Source organism: Hippichthys cyanospilos, chromosome 7 (genome assembly GCF_059441005.1).
Source record: "Hippichthys cyanospilos isolate Australia breed blue-spotted pipefish chromosome 7, RoL_Hcya_1.0, whole genome shotgun sequence".
Classification (NCBI taxonomy): domain Eukaryota; kingdom Metazoa; phylum Chordata; class Actinopteri; order Syngnathiformes; family Syngnathidae; genus Hippichthys; species Hippichthys cyanospilos.
This window is the reverse complement of record NC_142375.1, coordinates 4,237,050-4,258,723: the sequence shown is the minus strand read 5'-3', so window position 1 is coordinate 4,258,723 and position 21,674 is coordinate 4,237,050. Positions and strand designations below refer to the sequence as shown.

At 37.9% G+C, this 21,674-nt stretch overlaps 1 protein-coding gene across 7 annotated transcripts in view; it reads right to left on the bottom strand.

Moving 5' to 3' along the window:
• The window catches only part of glra3 (glycine receptor, alpha 3), a 46,858-nt gene that overhangs the window by 20,052 nt on the left and 5,132 nt on the right, over positions 1–21,674 (bottom strand). For 5 of the 7 annotated variants that reach the window (XM_088418695.1, XM_088418696.1, XM_088418701.1 and 2 more), the window contains exons 2-5: positions 17,658–17,788; positions 16,673–16,740; positions 4,563–4,786; positions 2,567–2,649 (exon numbers count right to left, since the gene is read on the bottom strand). In XM_088418695.1, the coding sequence (XP_088274821.1) occupies positions 2,567–2,649; positions 4,563–4,786; positions 16,673–16,740; positions 17,658–17,788 (506 nt within the window). Of the gene's footprint in view, positions 1–2,566; positions 2,650–4,562; positions 4,787–16,672; positions 16,741–17,657; positions 17,789–18,374; positions 18,424–21,674 lie in introns of those variants that run through there. The other 2 variants (XM_088418700.1, XM_088418698.1) reach the window with 2 other exon arrangements.

The window sequence follows — 21,674 nt, the reverse complement described above, 5'->3', positions numbered from 1 at the left end:
TGTGCAATAGGTGGAGGCTTAAAAAAACTGCATTAAGATCCATGGATTTAAAAAGTGGAACAGCTGGTCCATGCCTAAAGTCAGACACAAAAGATGTAGTTGGTCTTACTTGTTAAGGGTCTGGCGTGTGTGCGTGTGCGTGCATGCCTGAATAAACATATTGAAAGAGTCAAAAAAAGATGAAAAGAAAAAATGGAGTTCATGCCCATAGTCTCAAGGGTGTCTGCACTTGGCCTGGAAGGTAATTTCCTTCTGGTTTCCATCAAATATGGACTGTTGAAATTTTTTCCCCCAAGTGTTAGGGTCAGGCAAAAAATAAATAAATAAAAGAAAAAAAGAAATCCTGTACCCCCCCCAAAATTTTCAACTGCTGTGGCAAGGGGAGTTTTAAAAATAACACCATCCTGTCAGAGAAAACCACCACAAACACACGTGCAATTGATAGGAATAAGCCTCCATATGTGCAAGAGGTCATATTTTGATTAAAGGAGTTCAAAGGCAAAGGCAATTGTGTCACTAAAACGTATCACTGGACTGTACACAAGTGTTGTTGTTTTTCTAGTGGTCAGAATTATTACATCAGTGTGCTGCATCATTTCAGCAAAAATAATCTCATATAGACATCATTTATGATGACTTGATTTATGCACGTTATGACAAAATCTGTGGTGAATGGGCTAAATCTTATAATAAATGGCTATGAATCTCATCCATGTGTTTTCAGTCCCTAAAGCAGAGCTTCCCAACCACCGGTCCAACCCTGGTACCGATCCGCGGATCAATTGGTACCGGGCCGCATTTGCTGCACCCAAAATAATGTACTACAGTCATTTTCTTTTATGTATTATACGAAATTGAAAGCAATTTTATTTTTGAAAAATCTTTTATTTTGAAATAGACGACTTGACTGTCACTGGACACGCCACGGGGTCTCTTCCGACATCGACCTAGAGTGGAGCTCTAGCTGACCAAACATGAAAACAGGGAAGCAGCGTTTACACTCAAAATTCATATTTATTACAACAGCAATTATAGCATCATTCCGAAGCTCTCTTTTGTCCTCACAGTACTCTTTCAGCCCCGCCATCTCACTCGCGTGTGAGATTAGCTACTGGAGGTAGTTTTGGACAGCTTGGACAAGGCTTGCCAGACAACCTGTCAATCGGTTCACAGGCATTCCTACAAGACACGTGATTGGATACCGATGGATATATATATATATATATATATATATATATATATATATATATATATATATATATATACAGTGGGCCCCCGGGTTACGAACTTAATCCGTTCAGCGGCTACGCTCGTATCTCGAATTGCTCGTATAGCGGGCAATCCAAACCCATGTTAATTCGTGAATGCGTGCAACGCGCGCCGAAGCCTTAGGTAAAAACGACACACCGTATACACGTATCACACACCGTATACACGTATCAAAATTGAGCGACGTAATCTGCTGTACGCTTGCATTATATTATAAATACAATGGATAAATAGCTTTTACCTTTGTAACGACGAGACTTGAGCTGGGTGTAAGCAGAGGGGGGCAGAGTCCAACACTCAAAATTAACACGGCGATAGATATGCTATTGGTCTTACAGTGTTACAGTAACTCTTTCAGTCAGGGTGCAAATCACGCAGATACTAAAACATCATCCTCTTATTTCTTTCTTTACCGCTGCTAGTAATTTTAGAAGCTATGTCTAACAGATAAAGTTTGCAAAGTCTTCACAACATTCCGTTTTTCACTAATTTTCTCTCCTTCCTTCCATCCTGTCCCATCAAGCTAGATAAAGGCGTTCGGCCAATAGCATATCGGCATTTCTGTGATTGACGTGTGACGCCGGCCAATAGCATCTCCGTGAGTGAGACCGGGTGACCTTAATCGACCAATAGCATATTCGCATCTCCGTGACTGACTGATAATTATTCGCACTTTTTTTTTTAAACGGTTGGAATGTATTGACAATTAATTTAAAAAAAACCACACATTTAAACCAATGACAATTCTTTGTCCTGCAATCGGCACATTTAATTTCATGTCAGCTGTTTTTCCCTTTAGCTGTACAAACACTACACTTAAATGGTAATATATTTAGACACCGTGAGTGAGACAGTCAGTGTGACGTTCTAAGACCAATAGCGTTCACGTTACTGCCACAAGTATCTACTGATGGTTGATGATGTCGCTACTGTTGATTTTATTGACGCAATTAAACGGGAACAATTCCACATACTCAATGGCCGGCATGTCGAATTGCTCGTAAGGCGAGAGGTTTGTTCGTAAGCGGAGGACAAAAATCTCCCTGATCCACGCTCGTAAGGCGAATTGTTCGTAAATCAGGGTGCTCGTAAGCCGGGGGCCGACTGTATATATATATATATATATATATATATATATATATATATATATATATATATATATATATATATATATATATATATATATATATATATATAATAAATGGGATAATTTTACAGGTACCAAAAAAATAAATAAAAAAATATAGTATTAAAACACATCTGAAGGTGCTATGTTCTATTAAGCCTCAGTACTTACAGCTTTCTAACTGCATAATGCAGGTCTGAACATCCATGGGGAAGTTTTTTAGATCCATTGGACATGACAGCGTTAATGTTAATCTGAAAGCACAGAGAAAAAGATCTAAGTGAGAAGCGAAACACACTAACAGGGTTTTAAATGTGGACCGAAACGATACATGTCCTTCACATTCAAGGACTTAAAGGCAGACATCACATACAGCAAAAGGGATTCTTTAAAACAAAGCTGTCAAACTGATACAAACTCATAACATTATTATATAAACTCATAACATCGTCAAAAAATATCCATGCATATGTATATTTATGAAGAATTTTAATTTTGTGACAAAGAAAAACATTAACAGCTATTTGTGTGAAGCAAAATGCTTCCCTGCAGCAAAATAAAAGCTTCCCTGCAACATTTAGTTTTTGGATTGAAGCCTTTTGTCAACTACAAGTCCCACTATGCATAGAAAGAACTTTGCATTGTGGGAGTCCGGCTAAGCCTCTCAATGAAGCCAGTGAACGGCTTGCAAATCTGCCAGCGCCCTCCAGTGGTTTTGGGGTCTCAACACAGAATTTCTATTGCAGGATTAATTAAAAAATCAGGGAAATACATGATAAAACAATGGGTTTTCAACATGTCCAAAATTGACAGTACAGTGGATCCCCGGGTTACAGCGTCCCTGGCTTACATTTTTTTCATGTTGCGATGTGGAAGACAGTTTTTCATGTCATGATCCTAGGGGCTTGGCTGCACTTGTGTTGTTTTGTATCCACCTGCAGGCATTTTTAGGTAATTGCACTTATTTTCTGTTGCCGTCAATGATTCCATGCAACGCGTCACTACAATGCTGGTCTGCTATTGGTCGGCGTCTCCTCACCGAGATGCTAGTCTGCTATTGGTCAGCCTCACTCGTTTCAAAATGGCAGAACGGAAAAGTTTTGTTCTATAGTGAGCGGTTACAAAACCGTATTTATAGTGCATTTTACTGCTTAATTCAAACTGGGTTAGTCATGCTAGCCTTGTTAGTGATGTTAAAGAGAGAAGTAAGATGATTTATATGGAAATTAAGATGGAGAAATTAAGATCAAGAAATATGAAGCTAGCCTAGCCTAGGCTACCCTTACTATGGAATATGGGCTTAACATGTGCCACTCAAAGGTAAATAAATCATATCTATATATTTTATTTATGATGTTTCCTGATTGTATACATCTATATTATAAATACGTAGCACTATACTATTTTGGTACCAATTTTTAATATGCATGTACAATTTTGTTGTTTTTACCTGCTATTTAACATAGGTTTGGATTGCCCACCATATGGTGAATTTGCCTTACGAGCTCGACCGTGGAACGAATTAATCTCGTACCACGGGGGCCCACTGTATTTCCCTTTTTTAATACAAGTAAATGAGCCCAAAATGGGCTCAGTTTGAAATTTGTAGGGTGTACATCTTGACCTCCTGTTTGTAAGCATTTAAGAAGGGAGGGCAGGATTGTATATTGAAAGTCGATATGTTTTGACAACCTATGCAATATTTTAGTCTCCTAGGGTTTTTTGGGATGCTTTTTCTCTGATATCACACATCAAAAACATCTAAAAGAGCAAGCTGAGTCCCTCAGGGTTTAAATGAAAAACCAAGTTCAAAGCCACCATGCTCTGGCCTGCATGGGTTCTCTCCGGGCACTTCGGCTTTCTCCCACACTCCAAAAACATGCATGGCAGGTGTATTGGACATACTAAATTGCCTATAGGTATGTCAATGGTTGCCCGGCAATTGGCTGGCAACATATATATATATACATATATATACAGTATGTATATATATATATATATATATATATATATATATATATATATATATATATATATACAGTATGTATATATATATATATATATATATATATATATATATATATATATATATATATATATATATATATATATATATATATATATATACTTTTTATATACTCTTGTACACAGTCACAATGAAACTCACCTTATAGAGTATAAAACATTTCCATTCTTAAAAATCCGCAGCAACTTGTTGTCTGTTGTAACTTCATGGAAGTGTGCACCTTTTTCATTGGCGAAGAACAGATCTGGCTTCCAAATTGAGTCTAACATCGAGGGGTCCAAGTCCAATGAGTCATCTGGATATTCTGCGTAGGCAAGCCTGGGATCATTCCACTGTTGACGAAGGAAGATGTTTACACGATAGTCCTAAATGCACAAGAAAAGACACTGATTCATTATGGATCTTGGCCAATAGGATGTTTCATCCAAAAATGCATCACCTGGTAACAAAAAAAAGATTTAACCATTTTCTTCATATGATTTACCTTAAAACACTCAAACGGCATTTGTTGATGTACATTTATCAAATTGAATTTATAGTTTACTTAAAGTAAAAAAAAAATAATATATAAAAATATTGTACTTCTTGACTGTACTTTTACTCATGGGAACAAATTTAAAATGGCCCTCAACGCTACACCACAGATTAGGTCTGCTCACAGTCACAACCAACTCGGCATCTTTTTTTTCAGGCACATTGATGCACTTAGGTTTTTCTTCTGTTTAGACAAACCTTTAAAGCAGGGGTGTCAAACTCATTCTTATCGAGGGCCACATTGCAGTTACAGTTTCTGTCAGAGGGCCGGGATGACTGTGATAAAATACATTTTGGGTGTATTTGTTACACTTCCAACTAGTTTTGAAATCGGAGAGAGGGTGAGGGAAAAAAGCACTTGCTTTTTGTCCCAAACAATTTCAAATTGACTTACAAATGTGATATTTTGACCGGAAACTTGAATTGGAATGGGCGTTTCGCGATCTGCGGATTTGGCCCCCGGGCCTTGAGTTTGACACCTGTGCTTTAAAGGGACAATGTCTAAAATTTAGACCGTTTTTCATTAAAAAGAAATCAATTAAATGATTATAAATGTCAAAATCCTGCAAAAAAATGTGTTCTGAATGACCAACAGTAGGTTTTAAATATACTCCGGAGGCTGCCATGTCTGTTATAGCTACAGACAATAGTAAATGCACCTCCTGCTTCCCATAATGAAAAACTTAATCTAAATCTTACACATTGTCCCTTTAACCTGTATAAATTCAGTAAAAAAAAAAAAAGTAGCTAACAATAGTTAAAAGTATTTTTAAATCGCTGTTTCATTGTGCCAATGATATAAAGGATACATTTTTAGGTCCTGTATCTTCCGTACGATAAGGCGCACCGGTATATAAGATGCAGCAGCAAAATATGAGCAAAAAAAAAAGAAACAATTTTGTCATGAATAAGATGCACTGGACTATAAGCTGCAGGTAATAGCAGATCATTACGCAAAAAGTTGGTATATGAAGTTCCTCTCTTTGACAGACGGAACATGCCTGCATGTTAAGCCCCAACATATTTATAGAAAATGGATGGGTATCTGTTATTTGAATAGCAGTTCAAAATATTGAGAAGCACTGGTATATGCCAAAATTAATAAATCAGTTAATATATGAGTCGCACACACACACACACACACACACACACACACACACACACACATAGGTGCACATCATTTTTTTTCGCAAGTTACTCTCATGAGTACCAGGACGTAGTGTATGGTACTCTACCTTTATTTGACTAAAAAGTCTTTCTTTTATGAAAAAAGTCTTCCCCAATGTCATTGTTCCTGTCCCTCCCACATTAAGCACAGTGTCTGTGTGCACCGCAGCGTCGTCACATTATTCAACCTGTGCCCTCAAAAACTTTCATAAGTCTATCACCGGTTTAACTAGTTCAAGGAGGGCAGAAGTCAATTCTACACCACTGTAAAGTGATAAAATAAACGATCTCGTTCACACCCTCACCAGAATGATACGCAGCCTCGACAGCCAGTTCAAGCTACTTCAGTAAATAAACAAATATCCAAATCTATACAAATATACATAAATAGGAAGACATAGGACTTGCATGCTTAGGTTTATGAAAGGATGTGGAGGAAACTATACCCGTAGATTCTACATACTGTGTAGAGTAGACCATGTTGTAAGATGTTGTGCATGTTAATGAATGAGACTGATTCCACATCTGTGTAGCCGCTGAGCTGCGCCGCATCATGGCTGCGTCATTGCACCGCGGTCCACCAACTTTACGCAAGACTTGTACGCTCTGCCCTAAATGTAATCTACAGTCATGAATTTACAAAGAAAAAGCACTCAATGTTGACAAGATTGTCTTTACTTTGGGGATTGATTGGATGAACCCAAAAGCGATTGGTTTTCCTTCTCTGTGCCAGTCATCAGGACAAAAAGACTTTCCTCCTGTTAATTGGCAATTTAAATTACTGTTTGAGTCACAATTCTATCAATTCACTTGAAAGTTAAAATGAATAATCTATGTACTTATCCATTGTAAATGAAGCATGCAGTTCAGTGTTATTCACGCAAACATTCTCCAAATGGAGCAGGTTTTGTTTTTCCAGAGGTTTAGAAATGTTTTTTTTTTTTTTTAACATGCGAGTTGGTCGTCCCCGCGCAAGCGCAGTTTTACCCTCCAGGGACTCCGTGGAGCAGCAGAGACGCATGTAGTGGGTGGGGGTTTGCGGCCCGGTTGAGGTGGCTTGAGCAGCGCTGCGTGGTGGACACGCAGTATTTGAAATCCGTGGGGCATTATGTGGATTGCACGGGTTACACAGAGCCTGCGTTGTTCCTGTCTTTTGTCTTGCCACCCACCAAGTGGGCCATTAAGTATTACTTCTCGGTTAGCGCGTTTGTTAGCCACAAGTTGCACTACATTCATGTACTCTTTTCATCCTCGTCAAATAAAGGATGATTGAAAATGTTCGTCCTTGAATGCACCGATTTTGTCTGCCTGCTGATGATATGAGCACTAAATATTGCACCACATTTAAGTGTGTACAGCACATTTTGGAGCCACTTATCAGAAAGAAAGAAAAAAAAATGTGTTCAGCCCAGCTTCAGTTGCCTTCAAGCATGTAGCGTACGCAAATGCGTGGAGTGAAGCACGCAACGTTAGACATGCAACGTTAAGCATCACTGATTTCTGTCTCGCATGCGTACCTGCGTACCACTTTTTCATGCCTGTGTGTGTGTGTGTGTGTGTGTGTGTGTATATATAGATATACACACATATACGTATAAATATATATATATATATATATATATATATATATATATATATATATATATATATATATATATATATATATATATATATATATAAAATTACAGTAGCCATGCAGCATGATTTGATTTATTTAACATATAAACATGATATACGTATATAAAAAATGATAATCAAATCAAATAAAATAATTAAATTAAAGAAGAGAAAAAAATAAGCAATAGATATAGCAGTTTACATGTTCAAAAGGAGCTGGAAGAAGTTCTAACATAATATATCAATACAAAGTTATAGTTTATAGTAAAGTAATGTAATATGTCATGTATGAAAAACAGAAACACACACCTCTTAATTCACAATTTTCTATAGAAAATCAAGTTTTATACATAATTCACATATTTAAGTATGGCTAAGTATGGCTAATGATTCACATTTTTTTCAGATCTATTCCATAATTATTCCATAAATTAATGCCTTTAATGGAGACACACATTTGCTTTTTGTTGGTCCTTGTCTTGGATTTTTTTTTTTTTTTAATTGTGAATGCTGAAGCATATTCGATTGTTACATGATACATTATTAGTGCTGTTTTTAATAATTAATAAATGGGTTTGTTCTGTATATTTTGAATGATTGATCATTCTTGTAGCTTTTTTTGTATATTGAGAACAGGCATAGTGTTTTTTTGGTTTTGCGTCGATTAAAAGCCAGATAAATTTGATTCAATTTCCTCTTTCTATTGCAATTGAGTCGATTGTGATTTTGACTTGGAGCTTACTTTTTCTAGAAACAATTTCTAGGTGATAAACTTAGTTTTCTTTAACTTCGGGGATTATTTGTTTGTGTCAAACCAGTTTTTTAGTAATTGAAATCCTCTTCCACAGGGGTCAGAAGTTTTCCAGCACTATTCGTGCAAAGGTTAGTGTGATACATAACCATCTTAGTCGAAATATACTTGCAAATGACCATTTGCATGACATTTCTTACATCAGCAAGTCAAGGTCCTCAGAACGCCTACCGTCGCTGCCAATGTAAATTTGAGGGGAAACACTGCTATTCAAATGCCAGTTTCATATTAATGTACAATAGGAATACAGCAAATTGGATTTTAATGACGCTCACACGCTATTTCCGCTTACTGAGCTGTACTTCTTGGATATGCCTCATTAAAAAATGTTCACACTAATTCATTTTGAGGCTTTAGGCTTTAGACATTTGATGTGAATGTGATTCCTTCAAAAGTTTCTTAATCATCAGTGCTCCAGAACACTAATCAGTGTTTGATTAGATGGGATCTTTGAGGACAGGTGGTGGTACATCATGAGCATTGCTGAGGGATCAAATGAATCATAATATATTCAATTTCAATTTGGTATTCAAGAAGGGGTGGGGAGGGAAGATGGGAAGAGAGAAAGAGAGAGTAACATTGTGTTTACATGAACTGCAATTATCACCATCCTGTGACATTTTTGGATAGACGAATCCACTTCAATGTTTTGCAAAAAAAAAAAAAAAAAAAAAAAAAAAAAAAAAAAGGAAATCTGTCTTAAATGTGTTAAGGTCTACAGGTCTACATATGTGTTTCCCAGATATATATATATATATATATATATATATATATATATATATATATATATATATATGTATATGTGCCCGTGATAGGGCAGTAAAACGGTAGCAACATGGTAGCAACACGCTAGTAACACAGTATAACAGGTCTGGTAAAACAGGTCTGGTAAAAGAACATACTGGTAAAAATCACGGTAAGCCGTCTTCATCTTCCTCCTTTGAACTGAAGCCATCGAAGTCATCTTCCTCAGTGGTGGAATGAAACAGTGTCATATAGACGTCGTCCCACACTCCCTCAGCCTCTCTCACTGTCACTGTGCCCTCCTCTTCGTCACGCAGCAGACCGGCTTTTCGGAACCCGTTGGTGATGGTGATTTTTTTTACGCTCCCCCACGCTGTCAGGATCCACTTGTGAAAAAGTTGCCTTTCGCATGCGGCCAGTTTTAGTGAAAGATTTCTCGCCGCTGGTCATCCAATTCTCCCATTCAACACGGAGCGCCACTTTAAATGCACGATTCACACTAATGTCAAGCGGCTGCAAATACTTTGTTGTGCCCCCAGGAATCACAGCTGGAATGGAGTTTGTCCTGCGTCATATGCCTTTCTTTTTGCATTTTCCATGATGAGGGTATGTTCACGCTAATTTAATTTATGCACAAGACAGGAAGTTGCACTCTTCCTCGACGCATATATTCCACCGGTCTTAATCTTACCTTTTCTACTCGAGCGCCCCTAGCGGCCGTTAGAAAAATTACATAAATTGGCCGCATCACTGAATAAGCCGCAGGGTTGAAAGTTTTGGAAAAAAGTAGCGGCTTATAGTCCGGAATTTACGGTATATAGTTCTCCATATTCTGTTCTCTTTATGTCATTCCATCCCCATGGTTACGCTCCTTCCAGTGTTGCAGTTTTAGGTTAGAGCAGGGGTGGGCAATTCCAGGCCTCGGGGGCCGGTGTCCTGCATGTTTTCCTGTTTTCTCTCTCAAACACACCTGATTCAAATGATTAGGATTATTCTCAAGCTCCAGCAGAGCTTGTTGATGAGCTAATGGTTTAAATCAGGTGTGTTAGGGAGAGAAAACTGGAAAACATGCAGGACACCGGCCCTCGAGGGCTGGAGTTGCCCACCCCTGGGTTAGAGTTTTTGTTCAATTCAGCTAATTTGTGTCACCAGGTTGTATGATATCTGTATGAAAGGCTTCAGAATCAACATTTGCGGGCATCTGTGCACTGGGGGTTATGGTTGGGCAGATAGAGTTAATAGACAGTTGCAGTAGCCAATCAGATCATGAGATTGTGACAGCAAGGCCAGCTAGGAAGCCTCACGTTGAACGTGACGTGATTGGACACTCAGCATAGGAGGCAGAGCTATGCAGGTCAACCAAGCTTGGCTGTTTGGCGTTGACAATTCTGGTGTCCTGTGCTTCTGTAGAGCGGTCATTCTCTGGCTTTTTTAAAGCATATTAAAACATACGATAGGAATAGATTTACTGTTGGAACTGAAACTGTACAAGCAAGTTATTGATGTCTTCTTGAGGAAAGAAAGAAGAATGGATTTTGTGTTGAAGTAATGTTTCAGGAGACCGCTGGTTTGGTGAGTGCAAGCATTTTATTTATATTTTTTTTTTCATTTTTAATGTTTTTGTCATTTTATTTCATTCATATTAAATTCATGGTACATACATAAAATGATGCTCTTTTTATATTAAACTGTGATTTGTAATTTAGCAAGCATAATTTAGGCGTAAGTGTGAAACGCACAGGCCGCCGCTGGTTTGATTTAATCTTGAAGTGTAAATTTTACTATGGCGTATTTTTTGCTTTTATTAGCTGCTATGTGCAATTACTATATACATAAATCTTTTTGAAGCGAGGAACTCCGGGGAGGTTTCCTGAGACACGCTTGCTACAAGTAGTCTAAAAACATGTATTCAGGATGCACAATATTTACACTCTTACAGCTTGAAACCTTTTGCTGCAGGGAAAGGAAAATGAAAGAAAATAACACAGGCTTTGAAATCAGTGAATTCCACCATTGTGAAATCCTAGAGGGACTAGTTAAATTCCTGCTTGAATAAATGTTAATGTAACCATACATCACCACTAAACAGAAAAGACAGTAGCTACCATGAGCAACCAGTCAACAAATGTGTACATGTTTTTACTTGAACTGTTTTGCTTTAGAGACAAACCTGGACCATTTTAATTTGTCCCTTTGTGCTCTGCTCACACACAAAGAGAATGGATTAAGAGGGATTGCGTGAGCAATTGAAAAAAAAAAAAGTCTAACAGGAATAAATCTGTTTACCATAGATAGCGTGTGCAGACTACAGTGACCAAACCTGGCTCTAAGCCTTCTGTGTGTGCATGCTCGCGTGTGCATGTGTCTGGGTGACTAACATCAAATATTTAATATTTAACATTATATCCCTGAACCCTTATCCGATCCCTTTGATCTTTACATCAAAGGCATTCATGTCAAAAAGAAAGTATTGCAGGAATACACAAGGGAGCTGAAATATCACCCAGATGGTGACTACATGTCAAAGTCCAACATGGCACAACCACTTAGTTATCACACTACCGGGAGTGTGCTATCCCTGGGCTAAAATATTGTGAGAACGATGTGGGGGGAAAAAAAATGCCTAAAAATTATAAAAATAATGCACTCTGTATTCATATCCCCTTTTAGGGTGAACAAAAGGTGTTTCACAAAAATTATCACGAAGATAGGTGCTCTTAACAGTGACCTTTGTTTTATCACTTAAAATAGCTAAATCAATATTTTATCTCTTATAAAACTACAATTCCAAATGTTATGATGTCTGTAAATGTTTTCTCATGAGATTATACCATATTTGAATGTGTAGTGATGTTATGTCACTAGGATCTGTTTATCTAGAGCAGGGGTTCTCAAAATTTGGGGGACGTCTTTTTGAATTTTCCAAGGACCTCCATTGCAAATGTTTGCTGAAAGAAAAAACGCCAAACAATTTAAGCCAAACATAATTGCCCTTTTCATTCAGCAACACATTCAATTTGTCAACAAGTATGTTTGTCACTTTTCAGCAAAACTGAAGTTTAGGTCATAAAATTTGCAAATTCCACACCTGGTTGCTGCCAATTATTTAGTAAAAAGCAACATTATAACGTAAACTGCTGCTTTAGATTTGCTGGCTAAATCGCCTCATTAGCAAGCAGTTGTAGACACAAAACGCATTTTGACAAATTTAAAATGTATTACATTTTAAAAAATATATGAAAATGGTTGAATTTATTGCTTTATTGAAGTCATGAATATTTTCACAAATGAATATAAAATGAAATGAACACGCAAACACACACACACACATATATATATATATATATATATATATATAGTGGACTCCCGGATTACAGCATCCCTGGCTTACGTTTTTTCCATGTTATGGTGTGGAATACTGAGGTTTTTTTCGTCCCCTCTTTTAGGTCTTTTCCCCACTTTGCAACAAAAACAACTGTCATGACCCTAGGGGTTGTATTTGAGTTGTTTTGAGTTGTTTGTTCCATCTGGGGGCGTTTTTAAGTTATTGCAATTATATTCTGTTGCCGTCATTGCCTCCCTGCCATGCATCACTACAATGCTGGTCTGCTATTGGTCGGCGTCTCCTCACGAAGATGCTGGTCTGCTATTGGGCGGCCTCACTTGTTTCAAAATGGCGGAACGGTAAAGCTATGTTCTATCGCCAGTGGTAGTGCATTTTATTGCTTAATTCAAACTTGAATGGGTTAGCCATGTCTCCCACGATTGCTAGTGATATTAAAGAGAGAAGTAAGAAGATGATTTATATGGAAACGAAGCTGGACATAATCAAGAATTACGAAGCTAGCCTAGCCTAGGCTGCCTTTACATGGGAATCTGGGCATAACAAGCGTAAGAAGGTGATTTATATGGAATTTCTGTGTTATTCATTTTAATACAAAACGTTAATTAGACGCAATACAAGGCAACACTATATACTATGCTGAAGATGAAAACTAACATTAGCTAGCAGGTTATCTACAGTCACAAGCTGGACCAACAAACAACTCATTCTTGCAGGCCAGATCTCACCAAGAGAAGGAACAACTGTTCCCAACTGAAGCCCATCCTTCCCCACCACAAAGTGCACTTTCAAAAGCTGCCAGAAGCGGCGCTTAAAAAAAAACAAAGACTAAGGCAAACAAGGCACAAATCTGCAACTGTTAAAAGATAAACTAAATCAGTTCCAAAACACCCAAATTATTTCAGGGGCTCCCTGCCAGGGGTCCGCGGACCCCACGTTGAGAAACACTGATCTAGAGTCCTAGAGTAGTTCTGGAGTCCTTTAAAGTATGAACTGTCTTTCAAAACGTGTTTGCCTTGACCCTTTTATTTACCCTCTTAATTTGCTGTCCCCTTTTTGGCCATATGCCGCAACCAAGTTTAATAATCAGTCAACAGTTTAGAGTTACAGTGCTGGGCAGTGATGACGGAAAAATGTGATTTTTTTATTTGTATTTTTTTTTCTACCCATTCAATTCTCTTGTCATTTACACTCTTTCAAGCAAAGATTACTATACTAAATGAATTGTATTATTTCTGCATTTTTTAAAGATTTTTTTCTTATTGCCAGTACCAAGTGTGACACATACATTAGACTACTGCGTGTTGCTAAACCCAAGACTCAATACTTTGCAAAGTACAGCTTTTTCAACAGAATGACTTATGTTAAGCTTGTACATATAAAAAAAAAATCCATGGTCATGAAACATGCACAAGATGTTGTTTGGTGTGCATTTTCCACCAACCTCATAGATTAACTTGAAAACTTGAGAGTACATTTTGGCAACATATGACCCACAGGCCACACCCAGTGGCGGTTGAGTTTCAATACTTCAGCCATAATGAAATCAAAATATAACATCAAGTATGGATTGCTTTTATTTTGATGTGCCTGCGTGTGAACTTGGCATTCAAACAAAAGCAGCAGCTTGTCATCTGACTTTGACAATTAACAACATTTTATAGCGATGATCTAAAAATAAAAATAAAATAAAAATAAAAAAGAAAGATGAGACGAATGAGAGCAGGAACGGATTACAACTGCTGGGCGGGAATGGTTTACAACTCCTGCACTCAATGTCGCACCGGGAACCAATCATGTGTCTTATAGGAATGCCCATGAGCTGACTGACTGATTGTCTCGCGAGTCTTGTCCAAGCAACCGACTATCCCCAGAAGCAGTCCTACCTCACACCCGAGTGAGAACGCGCAGCGGTTTAGGAGGACAAAACAGCGCGCCGTTGCAATAAATTGGAATTTCGAGTGTAAACGCTGCTTTCCCGTTACCACGTTTGGTCAGCTAGAGGCTCCACTCTATGTTCGCGGGTCATAACCCCAAGGGAAACTCCGGCCCTCCTTGTTCCCCGACTACAGCCGATGCATTGAAACGAGAAGGGATAACAGTACGATTTTGAGGGGTTTTGGTCACACATGGTGATGCAATACTTGAAGTCTGACTCGCAGACACTATAAAATGTGATGTATGTAATATATTGATGTGCAACATAACGTTGAGTCCTGAGTTCCTGCAACCTTAAAGTATTTGCTTGCTGTCAGAGTTACTAAATGTCTCGACTGCACATCTGCTATTCCTGTCTGCTTGACTGTCCCTTCTCATTTTGATCACTTTCTGCTTCTGTCATCACCTCTGTGTTGTACTGATTCTGGTCACGGTTAAAAACATGATTTCTTTTGGAAATATATGGGGACTTTTCGGAAGCGCAAGATAATTGTGCTTGACCTTATTAGTCTGAACAATTCATTGATTAATTTCCTGGAATTACACTATATAGACTCCAAATGAGTCTAATAACAGCATTGAATTCAAATGGATATACAGTAGCTGCTGTGCGATTAAGAATAGAAAAAAACAGGCAGATCCCTTACTAAAATGCAGTTACAGCGGCCAACTTGCCATTCCCACAGGGCAAAAATTCATATATGCCTGTAGTTAGTTTTGCATAGCATCTGTACAGTATATGTTGCTGCCTCATGTAGCGGTAGTTGTTTGAAGAGTCATAATTCACTAAAGCATCTATCATCATTTCAGTGAGCCCATCTATTGCATTTCATGATATTGCATTAAACTAGTGGTTTTTTATTAGCTGGCATGACAGCCAAGTGTCAAAGTCAAGGCCTGGAGGCGAGATTTGGCCCGCCACATCGTTTTATGTGACAAATGACTTTTGTCAACGTCATGTTTCTTGCAAATCGAAGTCTTAAAAGAAAAACCAGAGTGTTCTGTATGGATTGTAAATATCTTTTGATTATTTGAGTTTGAATATTGGACTTTTACTGAATGTCTGTTCAGTATTTGATCACCCCCCCCCCCCCCCCCCCAAAAAAAAAGGGGTATAACACGATTTCACTGGACTTAACTTCTTTCTAAGGTTTAAATAAGTTGCTATTTCTCAAGTGCTTAAATCAGCCACATTATGAATGTTACTTCGTTCTTCAAAAACATCTTAACTTCTAGGTTGCTTGCACATTGCGTCACTTCCTCATAACTCACGAGGAAAGAATGGTATTCCAGAATGGTTTGCTGATCTATGTTCAAGCTAACGACACACTCAAATAATAAAAAGCAAAATGAAACAAAAATCTCTGACTACTTGACTCTAAAGATTTTATTTTATTGTTTTTTTTTCTTTCTTTCTTCTAATGTGGCTGGGTGGGACAGTGGTTGGCAAATCCGCCTCACAGTTCAGGGACCCGAATTCAAATACACCTCGCTCTGGCCTTCCTGTGTGGAGTTTGCATGTTCTCCCTGAGCCCGTGTGCCATGCCGGCTGCCTCCCACATTCCGAAAAAAATATGAATGGCAGGTTAATTGTCCTAAGGTGTGATTGCGTATGTGAAGGGTTATTCTTTGTGTGTCCTGCAATTGTCTGGCAACCAGTTCAGAATGTCCCCCGCTTCTGCCCGAAGCCAGCTGGGATAGGCACCAGCAAGGCTGCAACCCTTATGAGTATAAGTGGATACAGAAAATTAATGGATGATTTTTTTTTTCTACTTTTGCTTGTTTCTGCCTGTAAAATGATTAAGTTGAGCAAGATTGCGTACACATATGCATTTACATGAAACCATGACTGTGGACCGTGCAACCAACAATGAGATCCAAGTACACGTGCAAACATATGAAAACTGTGAATCACGTGTCCACCAATGTTTCTGAATGGGTTTAAAGACAGTTCATTTGTGTTCAAGCACACCAGATGCACACCAGATTTTTGCCCTTCCAGGAGAAAACTATATATATATATATATATATATATATATATATATATATATATATATATAAATATATATATATATTCAATTTTATCTATGTACATACCATGGTGGTTTCAGCAATGGAACCAAAGCTGTTGATGAAAATGTTACAGGAAACATTGACTGGAGGACCTATAAGGGAAGAATAACAACTATTATATTATATTGCATTGTGACATAATAGTTTACTTACCTAAATGAGTTGAATAAACAGTGATCTGTGTTCTGCTCTACTGGAGCTGCTCTGGAGACTGAAAGTACTCACTCCAGTACTGTACATAATTGGCTTGTTCCAAACGTCATCTTATAGTTTGACATCAATAACCGAGAATCAAGTGGAACCAGGACAATGATGCCAGTTCTCGTGGAAACGTTCACATTTACAAATGTTGGAGCTAAATTTTATTTCCTAGTTTTATTTCTTGATTATCTCCAGCTTTGTTTCCATTTAAATCATCTTCTTACTTCTCTCTTTAGCATCACTAGCCATCATGGCTAACCAATTCAAGTTTGAATTAAGCACTAAAATGCATTATAAATATGTTTTTGTAAGCACTCAGAGGCAAACAAAGCTTTAACGTTCCGCCATTTTGGAAACTGTGAACGCCGATCAATACCAGACCAGTATCTTAGTCATGACGCCGACCTATAGCACACCAGCATTCTAGTGACGTAAGCGGTGACGCGTGTATAGACATGCGAGTGTGGAGCGACTCGCAGTCACGCACTCACATTGACCGCCATGTTTGAGGAGGACTTTTTGTCGTATCCCAAAAAAATGGCTCAAACTGGGGGTCCACTATGTGTGTATATATATATATATATATGTATGTATACACACACACACACATATATATACACACACACACATATATACATATATATATATATATATATATATATATATATATATATATATATATATATATGTATGTATGTATGTATGTATGTATGTATGTATGTATGTATGTATGTATGTGTGTGTGTATGTATGTATGTATGTATGTATGTGTGTGTGTGTGTATTTTCCAGCTTGGTTAAAGTCATACCTTTAAAATTTGGTCTTATTCTTGCATCATATCCAGATGTCCTCCCCATTAGTTTGTCCAGAAAGTCAGAAGGAGACATTGGGACCTGTCGTGTTCTAGCAGCATGGTCAACCTCCTTACATTGGCCAACACTGTTTTATAAAGAAAAACACAAAAGTTGTCAATATTTAGATTGCACAAAACATATTTTGGCTTAACAGAGAACAGTGATTCGCAACGTTTTTACACCAAGTACTTAGCTGTCAAATTACTGGGGGTGTCCCTATCTGATCTTAATATCGGATCTCTGTTATCTATCAAGAGAAAAAAAAAATAACAACAACAAAATATTATATTGGTCTACATCCAAAATCTCCAATATTAGCACTCATATTACATAAGCTTCTTTTCAGCAGTGTTGGCATTGAGCATGCAGAGCCCACGTGATCAAAACAACCACACGTGTGAGTCCGTTAATGGAGTAATGAGTGGAAGATATCAGTTGTGTGGGAATAACGTTCATTAAAATAAAATAAAGACATTGTAGCTGAGTTCTGAAGCACTAAAAAAATAAAAGCATGTTTCATTTCTGCTGATATTGTATCAAAATCTATATCGGTTTCGGAATGTATTCTAGACACGAGGTTCTTAAATTTTTTGGAGTCAGGGACCCCTTTTAGAAAGCAAATTTTCTAAGCTCGACAGACAGCGAACAGCAAATGAAAATAATTCTCTTACTTTAGTTGTGTCCGTAGTACAGCTCTCACTCATTTACATTATAAAACTGTAAAGAAGAGAAAATACCGTACACCAAACAAAACTTAGGTAAGTCCCATAAGCAAAAATGATATATCTTACTAAATGTACACAAATTGCATTGATTGAATCAACCATTTAACTAGGGCTGCATGATTAATTGAATTTTAATCGTGATCTCGATATTGGCTGCCACGATTATTCAAGATGATAATCGACGATATTAACATTTAAAAAGCCGCAGCTACGTAGCACTGTACAGCATATGTAAAATCAAGCACTTTCAGTCATCCTACCGCCAGGGGACAAACGCAAGGGACTTCATTAATCATTGGGCAGAAAACATGGCGGAGGAGTTGTCCGGGGGGGCTGCTTTAAAAACCACATCACAAACGTATGGAGGGAGTATGGTATGGACTTTCAGTCCACTTTCTTTTTAATCGCGAGAGGAGAGGGGAGGGGGCGAGCTTGCTGTGCACTTCACGGTAGATCCGTAAAAAAGAGCATTACTGAGAACTTTCACTTTTCTGGGATGTGACAATATTTTCACGGACAGCACTTTTGTATTAAATATTGAAGCTATGTTTGTATATACACTGCTTGTTTAAAAAACGTGCAATAAATAGACATGTTTGACCAAATATGATGAATAATCGTGATTAATAATCATGATCGCAATATTAACCAAAATAATCGTGATTATTATTTTGCTCAAAATCGTGCAGCCCTACATATAACTGAATTACAAATAATATTCCTTTCAGTATGAAAAACAAACGGGTATGATTACCACCGCAAAACATTTGCATATTTCCCAAAAGGAAATACGTAGCACAAACGAAAATGCTAATGAGACAAACACACACAAGGCAACACTATTTAACATTCTAAAGCACGTAATCTACAGTCATGAGTTGGACCAACAAACTACTAATTTTGGGCATGTTAGCATAAATAAACAAAGAAAACACAACTCACAGATGCTTGTGGGCCAGATCTCACAAAGAGAAGGAACAACGCATGCGCACTGACTGCAACTGCTCCCAACTGATGCCTCATTGTCTTTCCCCACCACAAAATGCATTGTCAACAGCGGCCAGAGATGCCGCCAAAAAAACAAAGACGAAGCCAAACAAGGGACATATCTGTAACTGTTAAAATATACTGTAAACTAACTGTTCCAAAACACACAAATGATTTCATGGACCCTCTGCGGCTAGGCCGCGGACCCTCCCCCATCCCTCAAAAGAAGATAACCGGAAAAAAAAAGATTGTTAATAGAAACAAATGATTGTATTGCCCAGTAAAAGAAATACAAATAGGGGTGCCTGCCTCACTATTTGAGAAGGACTAAATAACTTACTACTACCCTTTTTTTCAATGTTTGCATGTTAGTCTCATTAATAATATGAAAACCTTTAAATACTTTGATGGTTTTAGACAGCAAGCACTGCGTTTTTTTTTATTCATTTTGGAAAGATAAGATCACATTTAATAGTGATTTTATGCTGAAATGTGAGAAATTCCAAAAGGTTCAGATACTTATTCATGCCACTGTACATATATTTCCATCCATTGTCTTAACCGCTTGTCTTCACCAGGGTTGCCGTCAGGGTACATCCTGAACTAGTTGCCAGCCAATCACTAAAATGTCTATTTTCGGATCTCTACAAAAAAAACAAAACAAAACAAAAAAAACCCTTCTTAAGGTCTAATTAAAAAAATAAAATAAAATCTCCTCCACCTTGTGTGCATAGATGCTGGGCCAGTAGTCAGGTAATTCTTTCAGTGATGCACTCATTTTAGACATTATTACTTTTCAATGCCAGTAACTGCACACATTTTCGGTCTGATGCTCTGGGTCAGAGAAGACCTGACAAATTGCAACAGTATGGTCTACCTATTGGTACCTGTCCTGCATAAGATCAAAGTGAAGGAAGAGGCCATATCTATTTTTTAAAATATTGATGGAAAAAGAAGTCTGGCTTCTGTTTTGTAATTTTGTAAACATGGCCAAAAGGGTAGGTGCTTTAACACCACTAGGGGTCAATCTCTGCCTGTCCCTAATACAAACTATACTGTATGTTTGTGGGTATTTCCCAAAATATCTCTGTGCCCTGACAAATAAACCAACACACACACACACACACCCACACACGGCATGCCTTTTTAGGCTCATCAGCCTTTTACTGTGGCATTTTGGAGACATTTACCCTGATGAAGCATAACCTTGGTGATTTAGTTGGCCTGTACTTCGATTACTCATTTGACCTAACATGAGTGTACGCTGACAGCTAAAGGCAAGCAGACCAGTTCTCATTACATTCGTTTTATTCATTACTTGAGCTTTGGGAAAACCGACAAATATGGAATCCATAAATATCCATATATCATTATCTTAGTGCTGTATAGACACATAAATTCAAATAATTTGTGAAAACATTTGGGGGATTTTCTCCTTTACCATTATTTTATTTTTTAAATATTATGTTATTATATAAGGCATTGGAGGGCAGCACAGTTTTTTTTCTGAAAGGCACTACTAAAAAACTAGTGCATTGGAGTGTATAGTGCCACCGCAAAGGAAGATGTTAACATTACAATAAAATGATGCAAAACACTAATATCCATCCAGTGTTAAGATACTCTGAAGATATTTTGGGGAATGGCAGAAATTATTTATCTAAATCTTACATAAGGCAGCCCTGTGTCGCAGTGGTTAGCACGTCCGCCTCACAGTTCAGGGACCCGAGTTCAAATCCAACCCCATTTTGGCCTTCCTGTGTAGTGTTTGTATGTTCTCCCCAAGCCCACGCGGCTTCCTCCCACACTCAAAAAATATGCATGGCAGGTCACAATAAATTTTCCTTAGTTGTGATTGGGTGCATGAATGGTTGTTTGGCCCTCTGTACCCTGTGATTGGCTGTCAGTTCAGGGTGACCCCCACCTACTGCCCGAGGTCCGCTGGGATAGGCACCAGCAAGCCTGCCACCCTTGTAAGGATAAGCAGCTTAAGAAAATAGATGAATGGATACATCTTACATAAGATAGTGTTTGTAAGTCTGGAACCAACCTGAGTTATAGGGATACTTGAACATTGTCCCTTTTAATAATAATAGGTCTGTATATGTAAAAAGAACACCAAAATCCTACCTCAATAAAAGCTCAGAAGTGATGTAAAATATTTTTTTGTGCCTGCTTCCAACAGATGCCCCAAAACCGAGAGCAGTTAGCATGATACCAGATGTCATAGAACGCTGAAGGCAAGCATTGTAATGGTTC